Source organism: Schistocerca nitens, chromosome 3 (genome assembly GCF_023898315.1).
Source record: "Schistocerca nitens isolate TAMUIC-IGC-003100 chromosome 3, iqSchNite1.1, whole genome shotgun sequence".
In the NCBI taxonomy this organism is placed as follows: Eukaryota; Metazoa; Arthropoda; class Insecta; order Orthoptera; family Acrididae; genus Schistocerca; species Schistocerca nitens.
In genome coordinates this window covers 637,953,101-637,972,709 of record NC_064616.1, presented here as the reverse complement: position 1 = coordinate 637,972,709, position 19,609 = coordinate 637,953,101, and the positions used below count along the sequence as shown (strand labels likewise).

General features: G+C 37.0%; 1 protein-coding gene across 8 annotated transcripts in view; it reads left to right on the top strand.

The window, feature by feature from the left end:
* Positions 1-19,609, top strand: part of LOC126248590 (catenin delta-2) — a 546,087-nt gene that overhangs the window by 435,140 nt on the left and 91,338 nt on the right. For 6 of the 8 annotated variants that reach the window (XM_049949704.1, XM_049949705.1, XM_049949703.1 and 3 more), the window contains 5 exons: positions 4,344-4,409; positions 9,545-9,586; positions 9,678-9,846; positions 9,951-10,140; positions 19,071-19,295. In XM_049949704.1, coding sequence (XP_049805661.1) covers positions 4,344-4,409; positions 9,545-9,586; positions 9,678-9,846; positions 9,951-10,140; positions 19,071-19,295 — 692 coding nt within the window. The remainder of the gene's footprint in view (positions 1-4,343; positions 4,410-9,544; positions 9,587-9,677; positions 9,847-9,950; positions 10,141-19,070; positions 19,296-19,609) is intronic. The other 2 variants (XM_049949706.1, XM_049949708.1) reach the window with 1 other exon arrangement.

The window sequence follows — 19,609 nt, the reverse complement described above, 5'->3', positions numbered from 1 at the left end:
TGGAAAGGGGTGCACTCAGCCTCGTGATGCCAATTGAGGAGCTATAAGGGGTTTCAAATAAAAATGAGACAGAGGGAAAAATTAAACTGTTTATTATTTCAAAATTAATAACCATAACTGTTAATGCATTATTCCCATGGTGAGACAAGGTGCACAATACCTTTGTAGAAAAATATTTGCATTTGCACTTGCCATTGGAACCATGATTGTACCCAGGCTTACACTTCTTCGTCTGAGGCAAATTGATGGCCACAAATGTCTTTTGTTAGGGCTCTAAAAATATGGAAATCACCTTGGGAGAGATCAGAACTGTGTGGAGGATATGTAAGGACTTCCCAGAGAAACATCTGCAGCGTACATGTAACAAACGTGGCAACATATGGGTTTGTGCTAGTTGCAAGTACACTGAAGAAGGTTCACCGGAAGGCCCTTGCACACCCTCCGTACCGTCCTTATCTCTCGCCATGGAATTTCCATATTTTTGGAACCCTTATGAAAGACATTCATAGCTGCTGGTGTACTTTCTCCATGAAAACATTGCCCTTCTTGTCTCACAGTGGGAGAAATGTGTAAAGAGCTATAGCAGCTGCTTTTGAAACACTAAAAAGCTTACTTACTTTTTTCCATATGTCTCATTTTCATTTGACTGCTCCCTTAAACTTGAATGAGAAGTAGCAGCTCTGTTGTCAAGAAAGCTGACAATGGCTGGGAGAGTAGTGTGCAGATCCCATGCCACTTCTTACCACATCCAAATGACACCATTAACAGAGAGTGATATGACATAGCAATTGGTTGGTCTCGATTGGCCTGTCTGGGCCAGAACAGGAAGCATTGCTTTTTGCACGTGGTCCAAGTTACACTTAGTATTGCAGTAGACAGTTACACTTACAGCTGAGTCCTAGCGCTGATGTTACAATTATCGGAAACCCTATACTGTAGAAGACCAGAAGTGGTGGTGGTTGCAATGTTGGTACATCTGAGGCAATGTTGAATTTCAGCATCAGTGTTTTCACAAGTTCTACACACCACAGAAGCTCACCATTGATTGTGGTAAAGAACAGAAAGAAGTATCCTCCCAAGTTCATCTGCTTCTAACAGATACACCAGAATCAGCCAAAAACTTTCTCATGAGAAACCTCATTGCCTGAGTTAGAACAATACACTATGGTCTGACATGATTGATAATGATGTTGTTGGTGATAGTAGGTCCAATTCACATGGGGCCTTATTTACCAGATGCTTAGAGTGGAACCTAGTTATCACAAATACCTTATATCGACAAAAGGATGAGATTAAAATCACATAACAACATTGTTAGTTCAAACAGTGGCACCCAATCGCTTATGTAAATATGTGTGGCCGAGATCAACATGATGTACATATCATAGGTGCTCTAGGAATTGCAGGAGTCCTGAATAAACCATCAATTGATAAAATCTATGGTAACACTTCATATCCACTGGCAGTGAAGGAAGCAGGGAAAATGCACGAGGCATACATTGAACATCTCCTGGATGATGATGTCAATGAAAAATTCCATCATCTCCTGAATAAAAAGCTTCCTAACGAGTAACCGGAAAACATTGAAGGGCACTGGTCAACTTTAAAATCTGCGTTTCTCTCAGCTTTTGAATATTTAATAGGTAATACCAAGAGAACTCGTCCTCATTTGTTTTTTAAATGGCCAAAACGTTTTTGTTCCCATGAACAATAAGAGCAGAGCGTGTATTGAATGGCAGAATCACCTTATTTGTGCATCCAAGACATTGTGTGGTTAGCAAACCAAGGCACGAATATAAGAACTACTGAATCAAACTTGGATATCCCAAAATTGTAACCTCTGGCTGAAACCGAGAGCTTTGTTACTGCAGGGCTACCAATAAAGTATATGGCCCATCAACTCAAAGTCTCAATCCCATAAGATCTAAGAATGGCACCATGCTTTTGAGAGAGAGCTGTTATGTAAATGATCACTGGAAGGAAAACTTTCAAGAACTTTTGAACAGTGATAGGAACTTAGATGATGTGAAATTTTATAAAGAGCCATAGAGGCATGTTATATTGCTGTGATTAATACATGAGATTGTCATTTATCCCCTGTAGAATTACTTGAATATAGTAATTTTTTGTCTCTTGACTTCTAGTTCCTGTTCTCCTCAAAGGACATTATTATTACTCTGAGTCAGGAAAAACACTGGACTCCCAGCCTTGTCATTATCTGTTTCTGCAGAACGTTTCTTGCTGTTAATACTTGGGTGAGGTGTAATTCTTGTGTTTGTCTCAGCTGTTCTGCTCCAATCTGTCAGTCATTTTAGATGTATTCCATTTTATAAACTCTTATGACTACTGAAAAAAACATGAGGCTTCTCTCAAATGATACAGCAATGACAAAACAAAACTTACTATCCAGGAAACTGAAGTCTACCAACTCTACATTAAGCCATTGTAATGTGACAAAACCACATTTTGTGCAAATAAAATAAAATGACATGTAGGAGCTATAATTGTTGTGGCTATATTTGAATTTTACACTTTCTTGTGATTTGCCTTTATGATATTAAATGGTAGGAAGGATAATCCCCATCAATTTATATTTCACTGTGGTTTTGTTTCACTGTAATCTTACTTTGTTTTAGGATTCTGTACCTCAATAGGTAAAATGGGGCTCTTGTAAGGTCACTTTGTCTGTCTATTTATCTATCTGTTCAGGCCACTTTTGCCCAGGAATGGCTGGAGGTATCAAGCTAAAAGTTACAAATACTAACATCTACAGTCCCTTGGTGGTGTAAAAAATTTAATCTCCCAAGTCAGCGCAGTTAAGATACAGCTATTTATGTCTACATACTATGATAATCGCAAATTCCCTCATGGAAACCCTATAGAGTAACTGTCTATACACACAGTTAAGTTTGTGCAGAATCCTCAGAGCACAAGTCCTGCTCACATTTGGCCAGTTTTTCTTTGATACACATAAATATCACATATTTCTGTGTATACTCATGGCAGACCATATCCAATTCAGTTCTGTGCAGTTATCAGACACAGGCTTGACCTTACTCTCTAACCATTCTGATACCAGAGGGTTGCAAAAATATAACACAAAAGAAAAATATGAATTTTGTAGGGAAACCTACACATGTTGTGTCCATGCAAAATATCTAAGTTTTGTGTAAAGATTTTGGAAAATTTCATTACTCGTTTAGGTGTCATTCATATAAACTCAGTAAGAAGACTAAAATCATTTACTGGTTGAACATTGTCTATCTAAATAGAGAATGATAAAGGAAAATAAATATTGTATACATATTGTGATGCAATATGACCTACGTTCTATGCGAGAATAACTTGATTCAATTTGAGTATATAAATTTGGTCTTCATCGTATTTCAGTTTTCCTGCATATTTTTATGAGCCAATTTTATGTGCTAATATGGGTTTGTGAGCCCACAGTTCTATTCTTCTGGTGCAATTTTTTATAACAGAAGCTGTAGATCTTTACTTTGAACAGCGCCACTATTTCTTTTAGTAATTGTGTAGTATTAAATGTCTTGTCTCGGTACAGTCACTGCATTGTTTTTTGCGTGTTTACGATCTTCTTACATACAACAGATGGTAACAAAAATTGTACTGCAAAAGTCCCATTGTCATCCAAAACAGTAGAAATGTGGGCCTGTTGTGTTCAGAGGTATCTTATGGCTACGTAATATTAAATACATTTCATTTCCAGACTAAAGGTAACACTAATGAGCATTATTCTTCCTTCTTCAGGATGTTCTATTTTCATATGATGACTACAACTACTGGAGTAAATCTTCTGTCTGAAGTTGAAGTTGATTGTAAAACAGGATTCTTGATAGCATTATATTTCTATTGTAACAATATTCCCTGTCACTGAAATTTGTTTCCTGACTTAAAGTTTGGTTCCAAAATTCATCTTAGTGTGACATAGCACTTTCCTGTTTATGAGACCCTAATAATTTTTTTGTGTAATGTGGTATCGGAGTCAGCATTTGATTGTATTGTGGTTTCTTGAGCCACATTTTTAAATGTTTCAAGAGAGGTGGAGATTGATGTATGTCTATTGTTGTGGGAAGTGGGTTGTGGAATGAGGTAGAAAACAATAAATGGAAGCTTGCATTGTTGTATAATGTTTTTCTTTCCACTTATAATACTTTATCGAAGATTGTAAATTACCATGAAGTTTGATGCATCAGCAGTCTGCATGTAGGGAAGCAGTTTAACTGCTATTGTTGATTTTTTTGTTAAAACTAAACTGTAACTATTTAGGCATGGCTTTACTAGCCCAAAATCTCATGGGTCTTGCTTTGCATTTGGCTACACAGGCTGGTGAATCGGCGGATAGAACAGCGCCAAGAGCACAGCATTACTCACACGGAAATTACCCAGAGGTATTTGCATTGCATGATGGTTACTGAGATGTCATTGGTTGTATCATGAAATCAGCGTTTTGTTTTCAGCAGTTTTGCATGCTATCTATTTTGAAGAAATCTTTGCCTTAATCTTTCAAACAGTATTGCTTATGTGGCACTTTGGAAAGTGGGTGATAACAGCTGAAGAATGTCAGATAATGGTAAATGAACATACTGGAATATTTGTTCTCTAGTAATTATAATTTAGGTGCTTTGTACTATCTTCCTGTTTTGGGACATGTAATTGTTTGTTTTGTAGTATGTATTGTTGTGGCCTTTAGTGTTGGGGTAATTTTTGAGCGAGTACAGAGTCTAATTATGCTTATGCTTGTATGACTAATTTACTCTCAATCTAAGCTACACTTTTTGTTTACATATTTTGTTCTTTATGGCATTACTTGCTTTTACAGTTTTATGTTTTGCTGTGTTTAAAAAAAAAGAATTGTTTTGCACACAACATTATGTGTAGATCTGCAGGTCTATGGAAGCTTTCCTGGTACTTTTGTGCTACATTTTGGTTCTTTCAGTCCTAAAAATTTAAAGTTATAAAAACAGATTTAGATTGCAAGAAACACTGATTAAATTTACTGCTGTATTCTATCTACACTTCTGATTTGCAAAATAATTGATTTACACGGTTGATCTGCTTTAGAGACGTAACTTGATATCCATTTTATATTCCACTACTGAATATCATATTTTTGTCTTACAAGTGTTAAATTTTTCACAGTAAATTCATATTTATGTTCACATTTTTAAAGATACTATATCTCATTGTTCAGAAACTTTCTCCTCCACATAGCTGTGATTTACTACAGGCTTTAATATCTGAGTAATCTTACGGTCTTCATGCAGATGAACCCACAGGCTTCAAATGGAGAATTGGATATCTTAATGGGGCCTATGAAACCATTAGATTTTAATTTATAATTTATTGCTTATATGAGAATATTTGGACACAGTACTATGACCGAAATAATGCTCAATTGAAATATGGCAGCATGTTCCTTTATGTAAGATTTTTTGTTATTTTATATTCAAATTTGCATTACTTTTCAGCTGTTTGCTGTTGTAGAAATGCAGTGGTGTATTAATAGATCTTGGAAAAAAATAGTGCTCAGTATTCAGCATAAACTACCCGTATATATTTGATAAAGCGTGTTTGTCAGCTAATCAAATTTTTCTGTAACTTCATAATGCAGACTTTATAAAAGATCGCGTGTGTGTGTGTGTGTGTGTGTTTGTGTGTGTGTGTGTGTGTGTGTGTGTGTGTGTGCGCATGCGTGCGTGCGTGCGCGGGTGTGCGCACACCAGTCAGTTTGCAATATAATCAGGAAAGTATCATATTCCTGTAAGACCTATTGACAAAGGTGGAATTGAATGTTCAGCTACAACCACAATATGAAATTTTTAGGTATGATTGTTTTCTTTGTGATGATAACCAGTGTAACTATAGTATTTATTGAGTGCAGAAGGCAATTGTTGATAATATTATGTGCTTTCACAAATTTTTGAAGAAAAATATGATGTTAGAATGGATTCACTTATTTATGCTGTATGTTTCAGTTGAGTAGTATAAAGGAAGGTAAAAAGTTTTTGTACTATATAATAAGAGCTGTGTATTGTGTTCATTGTCTGTGATAGTAGGGGACAGTAGAGAAATATTTGCTTGTTTATTTCTGGCTTGAAACAGACAGAGCTGTGGCCCTGTAAAGTCTGTAAATTGACACATCTAAAACTGAGGTTCAGCTTTTGCATAATTTGTTTAAAATATCCATAATTTTGTGCAGTTACTTTCCCACTATCCATAATATATTGATCAGCTTATGACTGCTGCATTGTTTCTTCCTAATCTGTTATTCCTAACATGCAATTGATATTGTACCACTAGTTCCTGCATATTTATTCTGTATCCAGTTTTATAGACCCATTACAATCAAAATAAGCAGTGTTAAAAGAGCATCTGCATGTGATACCATCTAAATCACATATCATCTCGCATATGTATCTATCATTAAAATTTTAGATTTTCAGGAGACTGGACAATCATGGACAAATTGTCCATATATACAAAGCTTAATGTCTCAGTTTGTAAAGGTCTTCTGTAACATAAAATGGAACTGTTAGACATTACTACACAGATTGAATAATTAGAGATTTTGCTGCTGTTGCTTGATATCTTAACAATAGTAAAATCTTAAAACTTTTTGATGCAACGTTGTTCCAAATTTATTTACATTTAGGTGCCATTGCCAGAGGACTGTGAACTTCATAGGTCACTAGCTCACATTAGCAAACTGGTATTGTTCTGGTAGAGACCTCATTCACACAGTGTATTGTTAGTATCTAATACATTTATATTAATCTGTAGGGGTTATTTGTAATGGCAGCAACTACATCTCGCTTACTCTGTGCTTTTTTTTTGCTGTCTATCAGTGTTGTCACATTCATAGATTTAAATAGCCTCTTTCAATAAAAGAGCTTTATAGTTGTCAACTGTATTCAAGTAGTTCCTCCTAACATACTGGAATACATGCTTTGAGTTCTGCCACCATGAGAACCTTCTATCAAGCAATATGAATGCAACGCAGTACATCACTTGTTGTTCATTCTACCTTTGGCCATGATTTGTTACCATGGAAAATGCTGAGTTGCACATGGATCAGAGTCCACATTAACTGTAGATCCCTCTCTAGTTGGAAGGTTGGCTCAACTTAAAAGGCTGGAGGCAAGCAAGGGCATACAACACCCAGTAGGACCTTGCTTAGTAGAGCACTGCAGCGTTTATAGACAGCTTTACTTAAGGGAAGGTAGATGACCTTAGAACCTTTTTATGCTACTGCAGTGTTGGACATTCACATAAATGGAAGTTGGGAAAGTGCCCAAAAACTCTCGTGTGAGTGACAGATGACCTTTATATAGTCCATTCCTTATCACAGTAAAAGTACTACAGAACATGGCAACATGTACATATTTGCAGGCACTTTGGTGAACTAATCTTATTCTGCTCAGCATCATACTGCTATCATCCTCTCAGACCTCGAGAAGAATGTAATAATTCTAATTCCAAAGAAAGCAGGTGGTTTTAGGTGTGAATAGTACAGAATAATCAGTCTAATAAATCACAGCTGTAAAGTACAAAATAAAATTATTTATAGAAGAATGGAAAGACAGGTAGAACCTAACGTCAGAAAAGATCAGTTTTGGTTCTGGAGAAATACAAGAATATAGGAGTCAATACTGACACTACTGCTTATCTAAAAAGATACATTGAAGATGCTTACACCTACGTTTATAGAATTTGTAGATTTGGAAAAAGCTTTTGATGTCATTGACTGGAATACACTCATTGAATTCTGAAGATAGCAGAGAGAAAGTGTTGAGAATGGAAGGTTTTCTACAACTTTTACAGAAACTGAACTGCAGTTATGAGACAAAGAATGTGAAAGAGAAAAGGAGTTGAGAAGGTAGTGAGACAAGGCTGTGGTCTATCCCCGATATTATTCAATCTATAATAAGCAAGCAGTAAAGGAAAACAAAAGAGAAATTTGGAAGCGGAGTCAATGTTTGGAGTAAAGAAATAATAACTTTGAGGTTTGCCAGTGGTGGTGTAATCTGTCATAGTTGGCAAAGGACTTGGAAGAGCACTTGAGCAAAATGCATACTGTCTTGAAAATAATTGTAAACAAAAGTAAAACAAGTTGGGAAAGAGCCCAAAAACCCTCCTGTGAGCAACAAACTACCTTTTATACATATCATTCCTTATGTAGCCTCATTATCTCAGGTTATGCTGAGGGAATTACGTGAGGAAATAAGGCAGTTTTGTTACTTAGGCAGCAAAATAAGTAATGATGGCTAAAATTGTGGAGTATGAATTGCATCTGGCAATAACAAAAAAAGTGTTTCTGTGAAAGAGAAATTTCTTAGCAGTGATTGTAGATTTAAGTTTTAGGAAGTCTTTTTATAGAGGCATTTGTCTGGAGTGTAGCCTTATACAGAAGTGAAATGAGGGCAGTAAATGGTTTAGACAAGAAGAGAATAGACATTTTTTATATGTTGTGCTGCAGAAGAATGCTGAAGATTAGAAGGGTAGATTGAATAACTAATGAGGTAGTACTGAATTGAATTTGGGGGAAGGGGGGCAGGACAAAAATTTGTAACCTAATTGGACTAAAAAGAGAATTGATTGATAGGACATGTCCTTAGTCATGGAGGAATTGTCTGTTTGGTAATGGAGGGAATTGTGAGTGGTGAAAATTGTTGAGGAGAAACAAAGGTGTGACTATAATAAGCAGCTTCAAACATATGGTCAGGGGGACTTCAGAAAGTAATTTACACATTATTATGGCAGGTCAAGTAACTTATTGAATGCTGCACTACACTTCAAAGGACACAGATACATGATGCTATTTTTCAACCTAGTCAGCAAGTCTCCGTAAACCATGGTCAGAACGTTCTACCAGTTGTTCATTTCCTCAACAATAGAAATCCACTCCTTGGTCACAAAGTCATTCAGTAATTACTGTGTGAATGTCCACTTTGTCTGCACTTACTCCTTCACTACCACCAGTATCTCTCTCCTTCGTTCCAAAGACCATGCAATTTCTCCTACATGCCTTGCGAGACACACTTCTGGAAGAAAGGATGTAGCAGAGAACTGGGTAAGCCACAACCTATGAGATTGTTTCCAGAATGAAGTTTCACTCTGCAGCAGCAAGTTTCACTCTGCAGCAGCATGTGGGCTGATTTGAAACTTCTAGATAGATTGAAAGTGTGTACTTGACCAGAACTTTAATGTGAGACCTTTGCCTTTTAGTGGGAAAGTGCTCTGCCAACTGAGTTACTCAGTAGTTGTCGACACATTTGTTGGCACTACCCTTTTTTGTTTCCTTTCTGTGGTTGCTTTTTCATTTTTTGTTTCTCCCAGATTTATGTAAATAAGTAATTTGAAGCGCCAGTTCCAAAAGCTTAATGTTTTGAATATGTTTATTGGTCGCACCACAGTCATTTATTTAGTAGATGAATGCAACATTGTGTCGCAATGTTTGCATTTGTTATGTTACAAATTCATGTTTTAACTAATTTAATTCTCATACTTTCCATTTTCATTTCAGGAGAGTTCTACAGGAGAAAACGCCAGACATGCTACAGTATACGTGAGTATCTTGTGATTGTAACTGAAGTTAGGTGTTTTTAGACAATTGGTTTCTGCGAAAATTTATTTGTTTTATGTTTGAAAACTTTTAGTGGTCAACCAGAATTACATCAGGGAAACTCTTATTCACTTGATATGACATACCATCCAACAAATGGCCACCAGGATAATCACTCACCTAATTCTTCTCACCTGTCTGTTCAGAGTGGAGATGGAGCAACTCTTGTGTCTCGTACTCAGAAGCAACAAACTACACAGCAGGTTAGGTTTTAGTAGATATGATTGTTCACAAAATTATACACCGTGAATTTTATTGAACTCTCCAGAATAATAATAACAATAACCATATCAATATGCTTTTACAGGTTACTACTTTAACGAAAGTTGTTAGAGAAGTTCATCATGTTGGACCTGATGGTCAGCAAGTTGATTATGTTGGTCTTCCATATTCAGGAGCTGGAGTTGTACCACCTACAGCTACACCTTCGAATTATCCTCCTTTCACAAATTATGAGCTATTGACAGGGCAGGAAGGCTATCCTCCCATGGACCCAGGTTAGTAGTGTTCAGAAAGCAGTTCACATGTTTGAGTGTGTGAGTAGAGGCATGAAAATGCAGGTGATCTATTTGTATGTAAACATTGATCTCTTTAGAAATTAGCCATTTGTGATTGACAACATTACACCATTAAAGAAACATTTTGACAGTGGAGCTGAAGCATAAAAGTGATAGATTTATTGTGTGTGATTAACAGTAATAAAAATATTTGTATGTATGGCAGAAAATCATTTATATTTTCCAAGCCCCAATGAACCGCAGTAACAGTCGTGAAACAGAATTGCAGTGAGAGGAATATATTTGAGAGCTCCAGAGGTTTTTTTTAAACCAACTTCCTTGATGAGTCACCATTCATGTAAAATAAAAAATTAAGATAAAGAAGAAAGAACAGTTTGCTGTATCTAATGATATCAAAAAATAGTCCACATATTAAAAAATGAAAGAAAGAAAGAAAGAAATTGTTGTCAGTCCGTTTATTCAACAGACACTAAAGTTAGTTCTACTGTTTATCACTTCTTTCTGCCTAATTAATGCCTTTTGTGGCAAATTTATGTTCTAAGACTGTTGAACTGATGAGAAATGACAGTAAAATGAAAGTTTAATTTCTTTTACTTGATGAGGTGAAGAACATGGGACAGCTAAGTACGAAATATGATATTTCTTACAACAGATGCGGCCTTATGATAAAAGTCATTTTTGGATGAAGTTTAAAGTGACATCAACTTGTATTTCATGATTATTTTATCTACACATTAAATATAAGAACACTGGATATCAGTGAATGGTACTTCCTTTACTTTTCACTAAAACACCAATATGGTACAGGTACCACTTTTTCAGCACTCCTAAACTGAACATAAGCTTTTAAGCTGCAGTATATGAAAGAGCTTCTGTAGGTAAATTTTTTCATCATTGAAGGCAAAAGGTTCTTGCACAAGTATATAGGTCTAAACATCAAAATAATAGAGGGAAATTTTTATGTGAGCTTACAAGCCTATTTTATTGCAAAATTATCACACATTTTGCCTGTCACACTTAAAGTCTGTAAGTTCTAACTATAGTTTGGCATCCTGCAGTGAGCTTAACACATGGTCATTCCTCTGAAGACAGAACACAGTTTGCACTTATCCATAATGGCGACCAATCGTCACATTTTACCACGAGCACTCACTACCCAGGCAGTGAGCGGGAGTGAGAATTCGTGCTCATTTAACTGCCTCCTGAACAGGTCTGGATTAGATGATGCTATTGAGATGTGACATTACAATTGTTTTAAAATTTGTTATTGTTAAAACAATGGAAGTTTGGAATGTGGATTAGTAGTTTGTTTACAATGAGTGTTAAAAGAAACATTATAAAAAAAATAGAAGTTTGATATGAACATTTTTTTTCCCTTACCACATTCATAAAGGCCTGAGTCAACAAAAATGTTTCAAATTGCTTCACTCAACTTTTAGTAACCAATTACTTTCAGAAAAGACTGTTCACAATTTCTAGGCAGAATGTCATCTCGATTATGTTTCCTTCAGCTCAGCAGTAAATTTCGTGAAAGTTGACAGAAATCTGTTATTGTTGCAAATAACATTGATGCTGTGTGCTACACGATTGAAGGGAATTGGCACCAGGTGTACCATGAGATACAGGCTTTCTTAACCATATCAGAAACACCAATACAGTTTTGTGTGAACGCTTAGGTGTGAAAAGGATCTGTTCCCCAATGAATACCACACAGTTTGATTGAAGTTTAAAACATTTGACGATGGAAGCACAATCCATATGTGTATAACATTGTAACAGGAGATTAAACTTGGATATATTTTTATGAGCTGGAAACTGAGCAGCAGTTAGTCATTTTGGTGTTCTGGTATGAACGAAAATCAACATCATCAGTTCGTTTGTCACCCACTTCAGAGAAAATGGTTGCTTGTTACTTTGGTTATACCAAACACCACACAGTGATTGGTTTAAAATAGTGTTTTTTATTTTTATGTTATTTTATTATTTTTTTTTAAATCTTTTTGATAAGTAGAACCCTTTTTAATGTCCCCTTTTGTTGTGGAACACAGATTTGTTTCAGTATTGTGTGTTTAATGCAGCATCCATAAGTGGATTATTTTCTATATCCTATCTACTTTTGACCATTCTGTAAAGAATTTATGTTGGTTTTGCAACCATAATTTATTAAACTGATAGTTAGGTAATATTTGCACCTGTCGGCATCTGCTTTCTTTGGAATTGGAATTATCACAGTCTTCTTGAAGTCTGACGGTATTTCACCTGTCTCATACATCTTGCACTTAAGATGGAAGAATTTTATCGTGGCTAGCTCTCCCAAGGCTATCAGTAGTTCTGACAGAATGTCGTCTACCCCTGGGGCCTTGTTTCCACTTAGGTCTTTCAGTGCTCTGTCAAATTGTTCTCTCAGTATCACATCTCCTGTCTCATCTTCGTCTACGTGTTCTTCCATTTCTATTAACATTGCCTTCAAATTTATCTCCCCAGTATAAACCACCTGTATACTCCTTCCACCTTTCAGCTTTCCCTTCTTTGCTTAGGACTGATTTTCCATCTGAGCTCTTGCTATTCATACAGCTGCTTCTTTTTTCTCCAAAGGCTTCTTTAATTTTCCTGTAGGCAGTATCTATCTTCCCCTTAGCGAAATGTGCTTCTAAATCCTTACACTTGCCCTCTAGCCATCCCTGCTTAGCCAGTTTGCACCTCTTGTCAGTCTCATTTTTTAGGCATTTGTATTCCCTTTCACTCACTTCATTTGCTGCATTTTTATATGTTTACCTTTCATCAGTTAAATTAAATATCTCCTGTGTTATCCCAGGGTTTCTACTAGGTCTTGTCTTTTTACCTATTTGATCCTCTGCTGTCTTCACTGTTTCATCTCTTAAAGTTACCCATTCTTCTTGTACTGTATTCCTTCCCCCGTTCAACTCAACTGTTGCCTAATGCTCCCTCTGAAACTATCATTATTTTTAATGAATCCTAAAAATATGTAACTTTCATCATACTTCCTAAGTTTTTCAGTAACAGCTCTGGGTATACTTGTAGAAGAATCAGTTGACCTTACTTCTTTCAGATGATTTTATTGAAATCATTCTCATTATTACCATAATAGTCTTTAGGAAAAGAGCTGATTGTTGAGTCTGAAGCAGATGGGTAAAGTTCTGTAGTAGAATGTGTTACTGGTTTTTTAAAGCCACGTCTCCATCCTTCCCTCCTGCAACAAAATGTCAAAAATGGTTTTAAGACAAAAATAAGTTTTATTTTTAGCCTGAATAAAGTTTAAATGGTTACTTACATTGAAAGTATTATTAACAGCAGAATATAAACCTCAAAAAATATTAATGCAAACAGACCGTACCTTTTATATAATTTTCTTAAAAAGGTGGAAAGATGGAGGGGAGGGGCTGGGGATTCAAAGTATTATGTAGACAGTGATCATCATCATCATCATCTCCTCCTCCTCTTCCTCCTCCTCTTGTAAAGTGTGCAAAATTTTATCAGGTTAGAAGTAAAACTGTATTTTTCTGTAACAAACAAACCTGCAGATATTCTTCTTCAAATATATAGACTGAAGTTACAAAGCATAATATGGTTCACCTTTCTGATTATTGACGATAAAGTGATAGAGACTGCTGTGAGTGTGGATGACACTTGCGTTTTGCACAGCCCACTACAGTCGAGCCCTGTGCAGTCTTTCCCTCGTTGTGATTTTTTCCATCTCCGAGGTTGCCATCTGGTCTCCAATAAGTGCTGCCTTACTCTCTGCCATCGTCGCATTTGTGCTGACTGTTCAAATCCGTAATTATAAGTGAGAGGTAGATGTTAACATCAAAAAATTTTAAGTCACTTTCTCGAATATTATGAAAAAAAAGGCACGTAAGTGTCTCTGAACCTTAAAGTGTGATATCCACAGCTTCTCAGGGTTCTGTGGGACAGTTTTAGAGATGCTGCCTTAGAGGATTGAAGAACAGTTAATGCAGAATAGTGTACACTTTGTTTGCCACAATTGATTGATGAAATTGGGAGAAACAAGTGAAAATTTCACATAATTCCTCTCCATGTCAAACAGTTGATTATTTGATGGGAAAAAACATGGAATGAAGTCTCATTGCTTGTATTCACTGATTCATCACCCAACATCTTATTTCTCTTCCCATACATCAAAACAAAAACTGCATGGACGTTTATCAGAATCTGCAGAATCATTAAAAACTATATTTTTAAGGTAGAGACATCAGAGTAGTAAATTTGTTTACTAGAATTTGTTCAAATCCTTAAAGTGCATAAAATTTAAAGGTGAAGACTTTAACAATAAAGTGGTTTGTACCACAAAAAAATTTTCTTTCATTGTGTTTGTAAAAACATAAAAAGCCACCCTTGTATGCACATTAACTAATATTGTGGGGATAGCTGCTTTTTGGAGTGAGTGTTGTTGCTGTATTATGTGGAATCCAGCAATGGTGTTGTCATTTAAAGTGCTTTAAGCTTTCATCGGCAACCTCTGCTGTTAGTGCAATTTGAAGATGTATATGACAGCTCACTTAGGCGTGTGTGTGTGTGTGTGTGTGTGTGTGTCTGATAAATCGCACAGACCTCTAAGCCTGTGTTAGAGCACACATGATACTGTTTCTCTCAGATTGTATTTGTTTATGAGGCACATCACCGAATAAGCATTAGTATGTTTTGGCATCTGTTGTGACTTGTCATCACAATGTAGTGACACTATTACTTCAGTCTGTGATGCTGGGAAAGTCAGTTGTATATTTCCTAGTAAAGTGGTTCCATAAATATAAATCATTATTTCATTTAAATGCATCACTGTCATATGTGACATAATTTTGTTAGATGGTTTAAATGCAATGAGATTATGTTCTGTTACAGTGTACTGTTGAATCAATATCTCTGTAATTACATCAGCCTCAGCCAATGTATTGTATCAGTATAGCATTTGGAATATAACACTCATTTGTTTTTGTTTAGTGAGTGTTGGATGCAATAATGTGACCAAGTGCGTGAGATGGCAGCAGTGCTACATATAGTCCCTTCATCTTCATGTACATGATTACTCTGCAGCTCACAATTAAAGTCTGGCAGAGGGTTCATCAAACCACCTTCAAACTACTTCTCTACCACTCCACTCTCGAACAGTACATAGGAAAAACGAACACTAAAATCTTTCTGTAAGATGTTTCCTTACTATGTAGGGGGCATTACGAAGTATTTTCACACTCTGAGGAGAAAGTTGGTGATTGAAATTCATTGAGAATATTCTGCCCCAATGAAAGACATCTTTGTTTTAATGATTGTCACACCAATTTACATATCACACCTGTTGCACTCTCTCCCCTATTGAACGATAATACAAAGTGAGCTGCCCTTCTTTGAACTTTTCTATGCCCTCCATCAATTCTGTCTGAGGCTGATTCCACACTGCAAAACAATACTCCAGAAGAGGGCGGACAAATGTAGTGTAAACAGTCTCTTTGGTAGACCAGTTGCATTTTCTAAGTGTTTGCCAATAATATGCAGTCTTTGGTTTGCTTTCCCCACAACATTATCTCTGTGATCATTCCAATTTAAGTTATTGGTAATTGTAATATCTAAGTATTTAGTTGGATTTACAGCCATGAATTTGTGTTTTTCATCCTCTGACTGAAATTTAGCGGATTCCTTTTTGTAATTATGTGGGTTGCTTCACACTTTCCACTATTCAGAGTCAATTGCCATTCTTCACACCATACATATATCATGTCTAAATCATTTTGCAATTTGTTTTGACCCTCTGATGGAGTTTATAAAGTAGTAATTGACAGTATTATCTGCAAACAATATGGAGGGCTTTTCAGATTGTCTCCTAAATCATTTATTCCTTGGGGAACTCCAGATATTATCGCTGTTTTACTCTATGACTTTCTGCCAATTACTATTAACTGTGACTTTTCTGACAGGAAATTGTGAATCCAGTTGCACAACTGAGATTATACTCCATAGGCACGCAATTTGATTAGAAGTCGCTGGTTAGGAATGGCGTCAAAAGCTTTCTGGAAATCTAAAAATATGGAATGTGACTGGAACATCTGGACCAAAGGCCTTGCCTTCATTAAGTTATTTAAGCTGCTTCACTACACCAAGGATATCTACTTCTAAGTTTCTCATATTGGCAGTTTTTCTTGATTCAAATTCTGGAATATTTACTTCATCGTCTTTGGTGAAAGGATTTTCGAAAACTGTATTTAGTGACTCCGCTTTAGTGGTACTGCCATTCATAATGTCACCATTGTTATTGGAGAGTGAAGGTATTGATTGTGTCTTTTTGCTGGTGTACTTTACATATAACCAGAATATCTTTCGACATTCTGCCAGAGTCGTGACAGTGTTTCATTGTAGAAACTGTTAAAGGCACCTCGCGTTGAAGTTCATCCTAAATTTTGAGCTTCTGTAAAACTGTACCAATCTTGAGATTTTTGCATTCTTTGAAATTTGGCATAATTTTTTTCAATACTTCTGCAACAACATTGTGACCATGTTTTGTGTAACTTGGGAGATTAGTACCATCTCTGATTAGTTTATTTGGTTTATATCTCTCAATTGCCATCAATACTATTTCTTTGAAGTTAAACTATGTCTGGTCTACAATTACAATGTCAGATTGCAAGGAGTGGAGAGACACTCTTAGGAAGGTGTCAAGTGAATTTTTTATCTGCTTTTTTTAAATAGATGTATTTTGCATTTATTTTTTATGGGTTTTGATGTTACAGTATTTAGTCTTGCTACAAGCACCTAATCCCCCATATCCGTCATGATGCTCCCTATTTGCTCAGGATTATTTGTTGCAAACAGGTCAATTATGTTTTCACAATCGTTTACACTTCAAGTGGACTCCTGAATTAACTGTTCCAATTTTCTGAGAACGCATTCAGAACAGTTTCGGATGATGTTTTATGGCCATCAACAGCTTTAAACATCTATTTTTGCCAACATATTGGGGGTAGATTGAAGTTACCACTAAATATAATTTTATGTTTGTGGTACCTATTTAAAATGGGATTCAAGTTTTGTTTGAACAGTTCAGCAATTAAGTAATTTGAGTTGGGGGGGGGGGGCAGGTTGATAAAAGGAATTAATTATTAATTTACTCTGGTTGTCAACTATAACCTCTACCCACACTAACTCACAGGAACTATCTACTTCAGTTTTACAACATGATAACTACTTTTGACAGCAGTAAACACTCCAGCACCAACTGTATTTAATCTGTCCTTTATGAACACAGGCCCTTCATGAAAATTACAGCTGAACTTATTTTTGGCTTTAGCCGGCTTTCTGTACCTATAACGATTTGAGCTTCAGTGCTTTCTGTTAGCACTTGAAGCTCTGGTTGTTTTCGAGCACAGCTATGACACTTTGCAACTGCAATACTGATTTTTGCTAAGTCTACCTTCCTGTGTTTGTCCTGCACCCCTTTTAGACTGACAGCCTTTCTGTAGTTTCCCAAAATCCTGTAACCTAAAAAATCGTCTAGCTCCCTCCGCACAGCCCCTGCTACCCTTGTAGCCAATTCCTTTGTATAGTGTGCACCTAACCTATTAAGCAGAACCTGGAGACCCACTACCCTATGGCGCAAGTTGAGGAATCTGCATCCTACACTGTCACAGAACCATATGAGCCTCTGATTTGGACCCTGTACTCGGCTCTGTACCAAAGGACCACAGTCAGTTCTGTCATTGAGGCTACAAATGTTGTTCTGTCGACAGTGCTACAGATGATGATCTACGCCTTCATATCTCGAGCAAGACTAATAGTCTTTACCATCTCAGCTAGCTGCACGAAACCAGAGAGAATCTCTTCCCATCCAAAGCAACACACATAATTAGTTCTGAGATGAACCACCACCAGCAGTTGACTAAACCCTGTGTCTTCGTGACATCCAGAAGCAGCCTTTCCACATCTGGAATGACTCCTCCCGGTATCCACACAGCATGCCCACTGGATTCCTTCTACTCCATGGCAGCTATACCCTTAATGGTCTCCATTACATGTCTTAAGTTTGGAGCTCCCAACTACCAGTTATCCTACCCTCTGTGAATGCCCAGATCTTGCAGGCTGCATTACTTCCTCTGGAACAGGGCAAGTGACTGCATCTGGCTCATGGACTTCATCAGCCACAGATAGCACCCAAAACCTGCTCATCAGACGACCTGGGAAGGCCCTCCGATTGGCCTCCTGCAAAAATCTTTCACTGCCTACCACACCTTGGAGCAACCTCCCACTCGACCCCAAGTTATAAACTTCAGTGTGGGCAGTACCCATTGCGGTCAAATTACTGGACCGATTAGGGACATTTGGGACATGCTGTACATCCCACAGATCCTCACACCCAGCCCCCCCCCCCCCCCTCCCACAGTGATGCCCACTGGCAATAGCCTCAAGCTTTGTGACCAAGGCCAACACTGCCTGGAGCTGTCCACGAAGGGTCACTAACTCAGCTTGCATCTGAACACAGCAATCATGAACCCTATCCATACCAAAGATGACAAAAGTGTACACTACATAGTTATTAGAATGCTAACCTGTGCCTAGTAAGCCCACAAACACACAAGAAATTAAAAAAGGTAAAAGAGTATCCTCACAGAAACTGAAAATAAGTTTCTTCTGTTTGGAGCTTGTAAACATAATTTGCAAACAAATGGTGTACTTGCCTTTGTCTGCAGCAGCAGCAGCAGCAGCAGCAGTGGAAGGTCCTGCCTCACTGATGGTCTAACGGACACTTCATTCTGTTGCACCCCCTTCCTTTCCACTCGGTGTGCCATGTAGATGATGACGACGACGACGTGAAGACATTTATTAGTTCTTATGATGTAACAATTGTAATATAATCTAGTCATTTTTGTTCTAACCTTTTTTTTTCACAGCACGGAGGTATCCAGATGCTTATCATCCGAGTTACCAGGATTATGAGCAGTATCCTCCGCAGCCTGAATACCCATACCAAAACCCAGCATATCCAGGTGGCTTTGCACCGTATGGTGATGCTTCCAACTATGTGGAACAGCCAGGTTACGTTGAACGGCCAACAACACCACCCAGTCCAAGTGAAAGAAGTGAATCGCCACCTTTGCAGCAGTCTCTTCAGCATGGTAATTTGTAATGTGTTTTTAAGAATTTCATCCTTAGTCATGCAATGAATAGTGTAGGAATGTATTTTCAGTTTTGAAACAAAAGTTTTAATGTGAAATCTGTAATTTTAAAGTTAAGTTCATTGTTATAAATGAAACCACAAATTTCACTTTCCACCACCCCTTCTTATATGTATGTAACCTCTGCCTTAGATTTTCTGTTGTCTGTTGTCCTTGTGGGTCCTTGTTTTTGTGATGTGCCGAAGCACCTCGACAATATAATGGCTCTGGATTTAGTACTTAATATATCTGAAATAATAAATAGTATCAGTGTG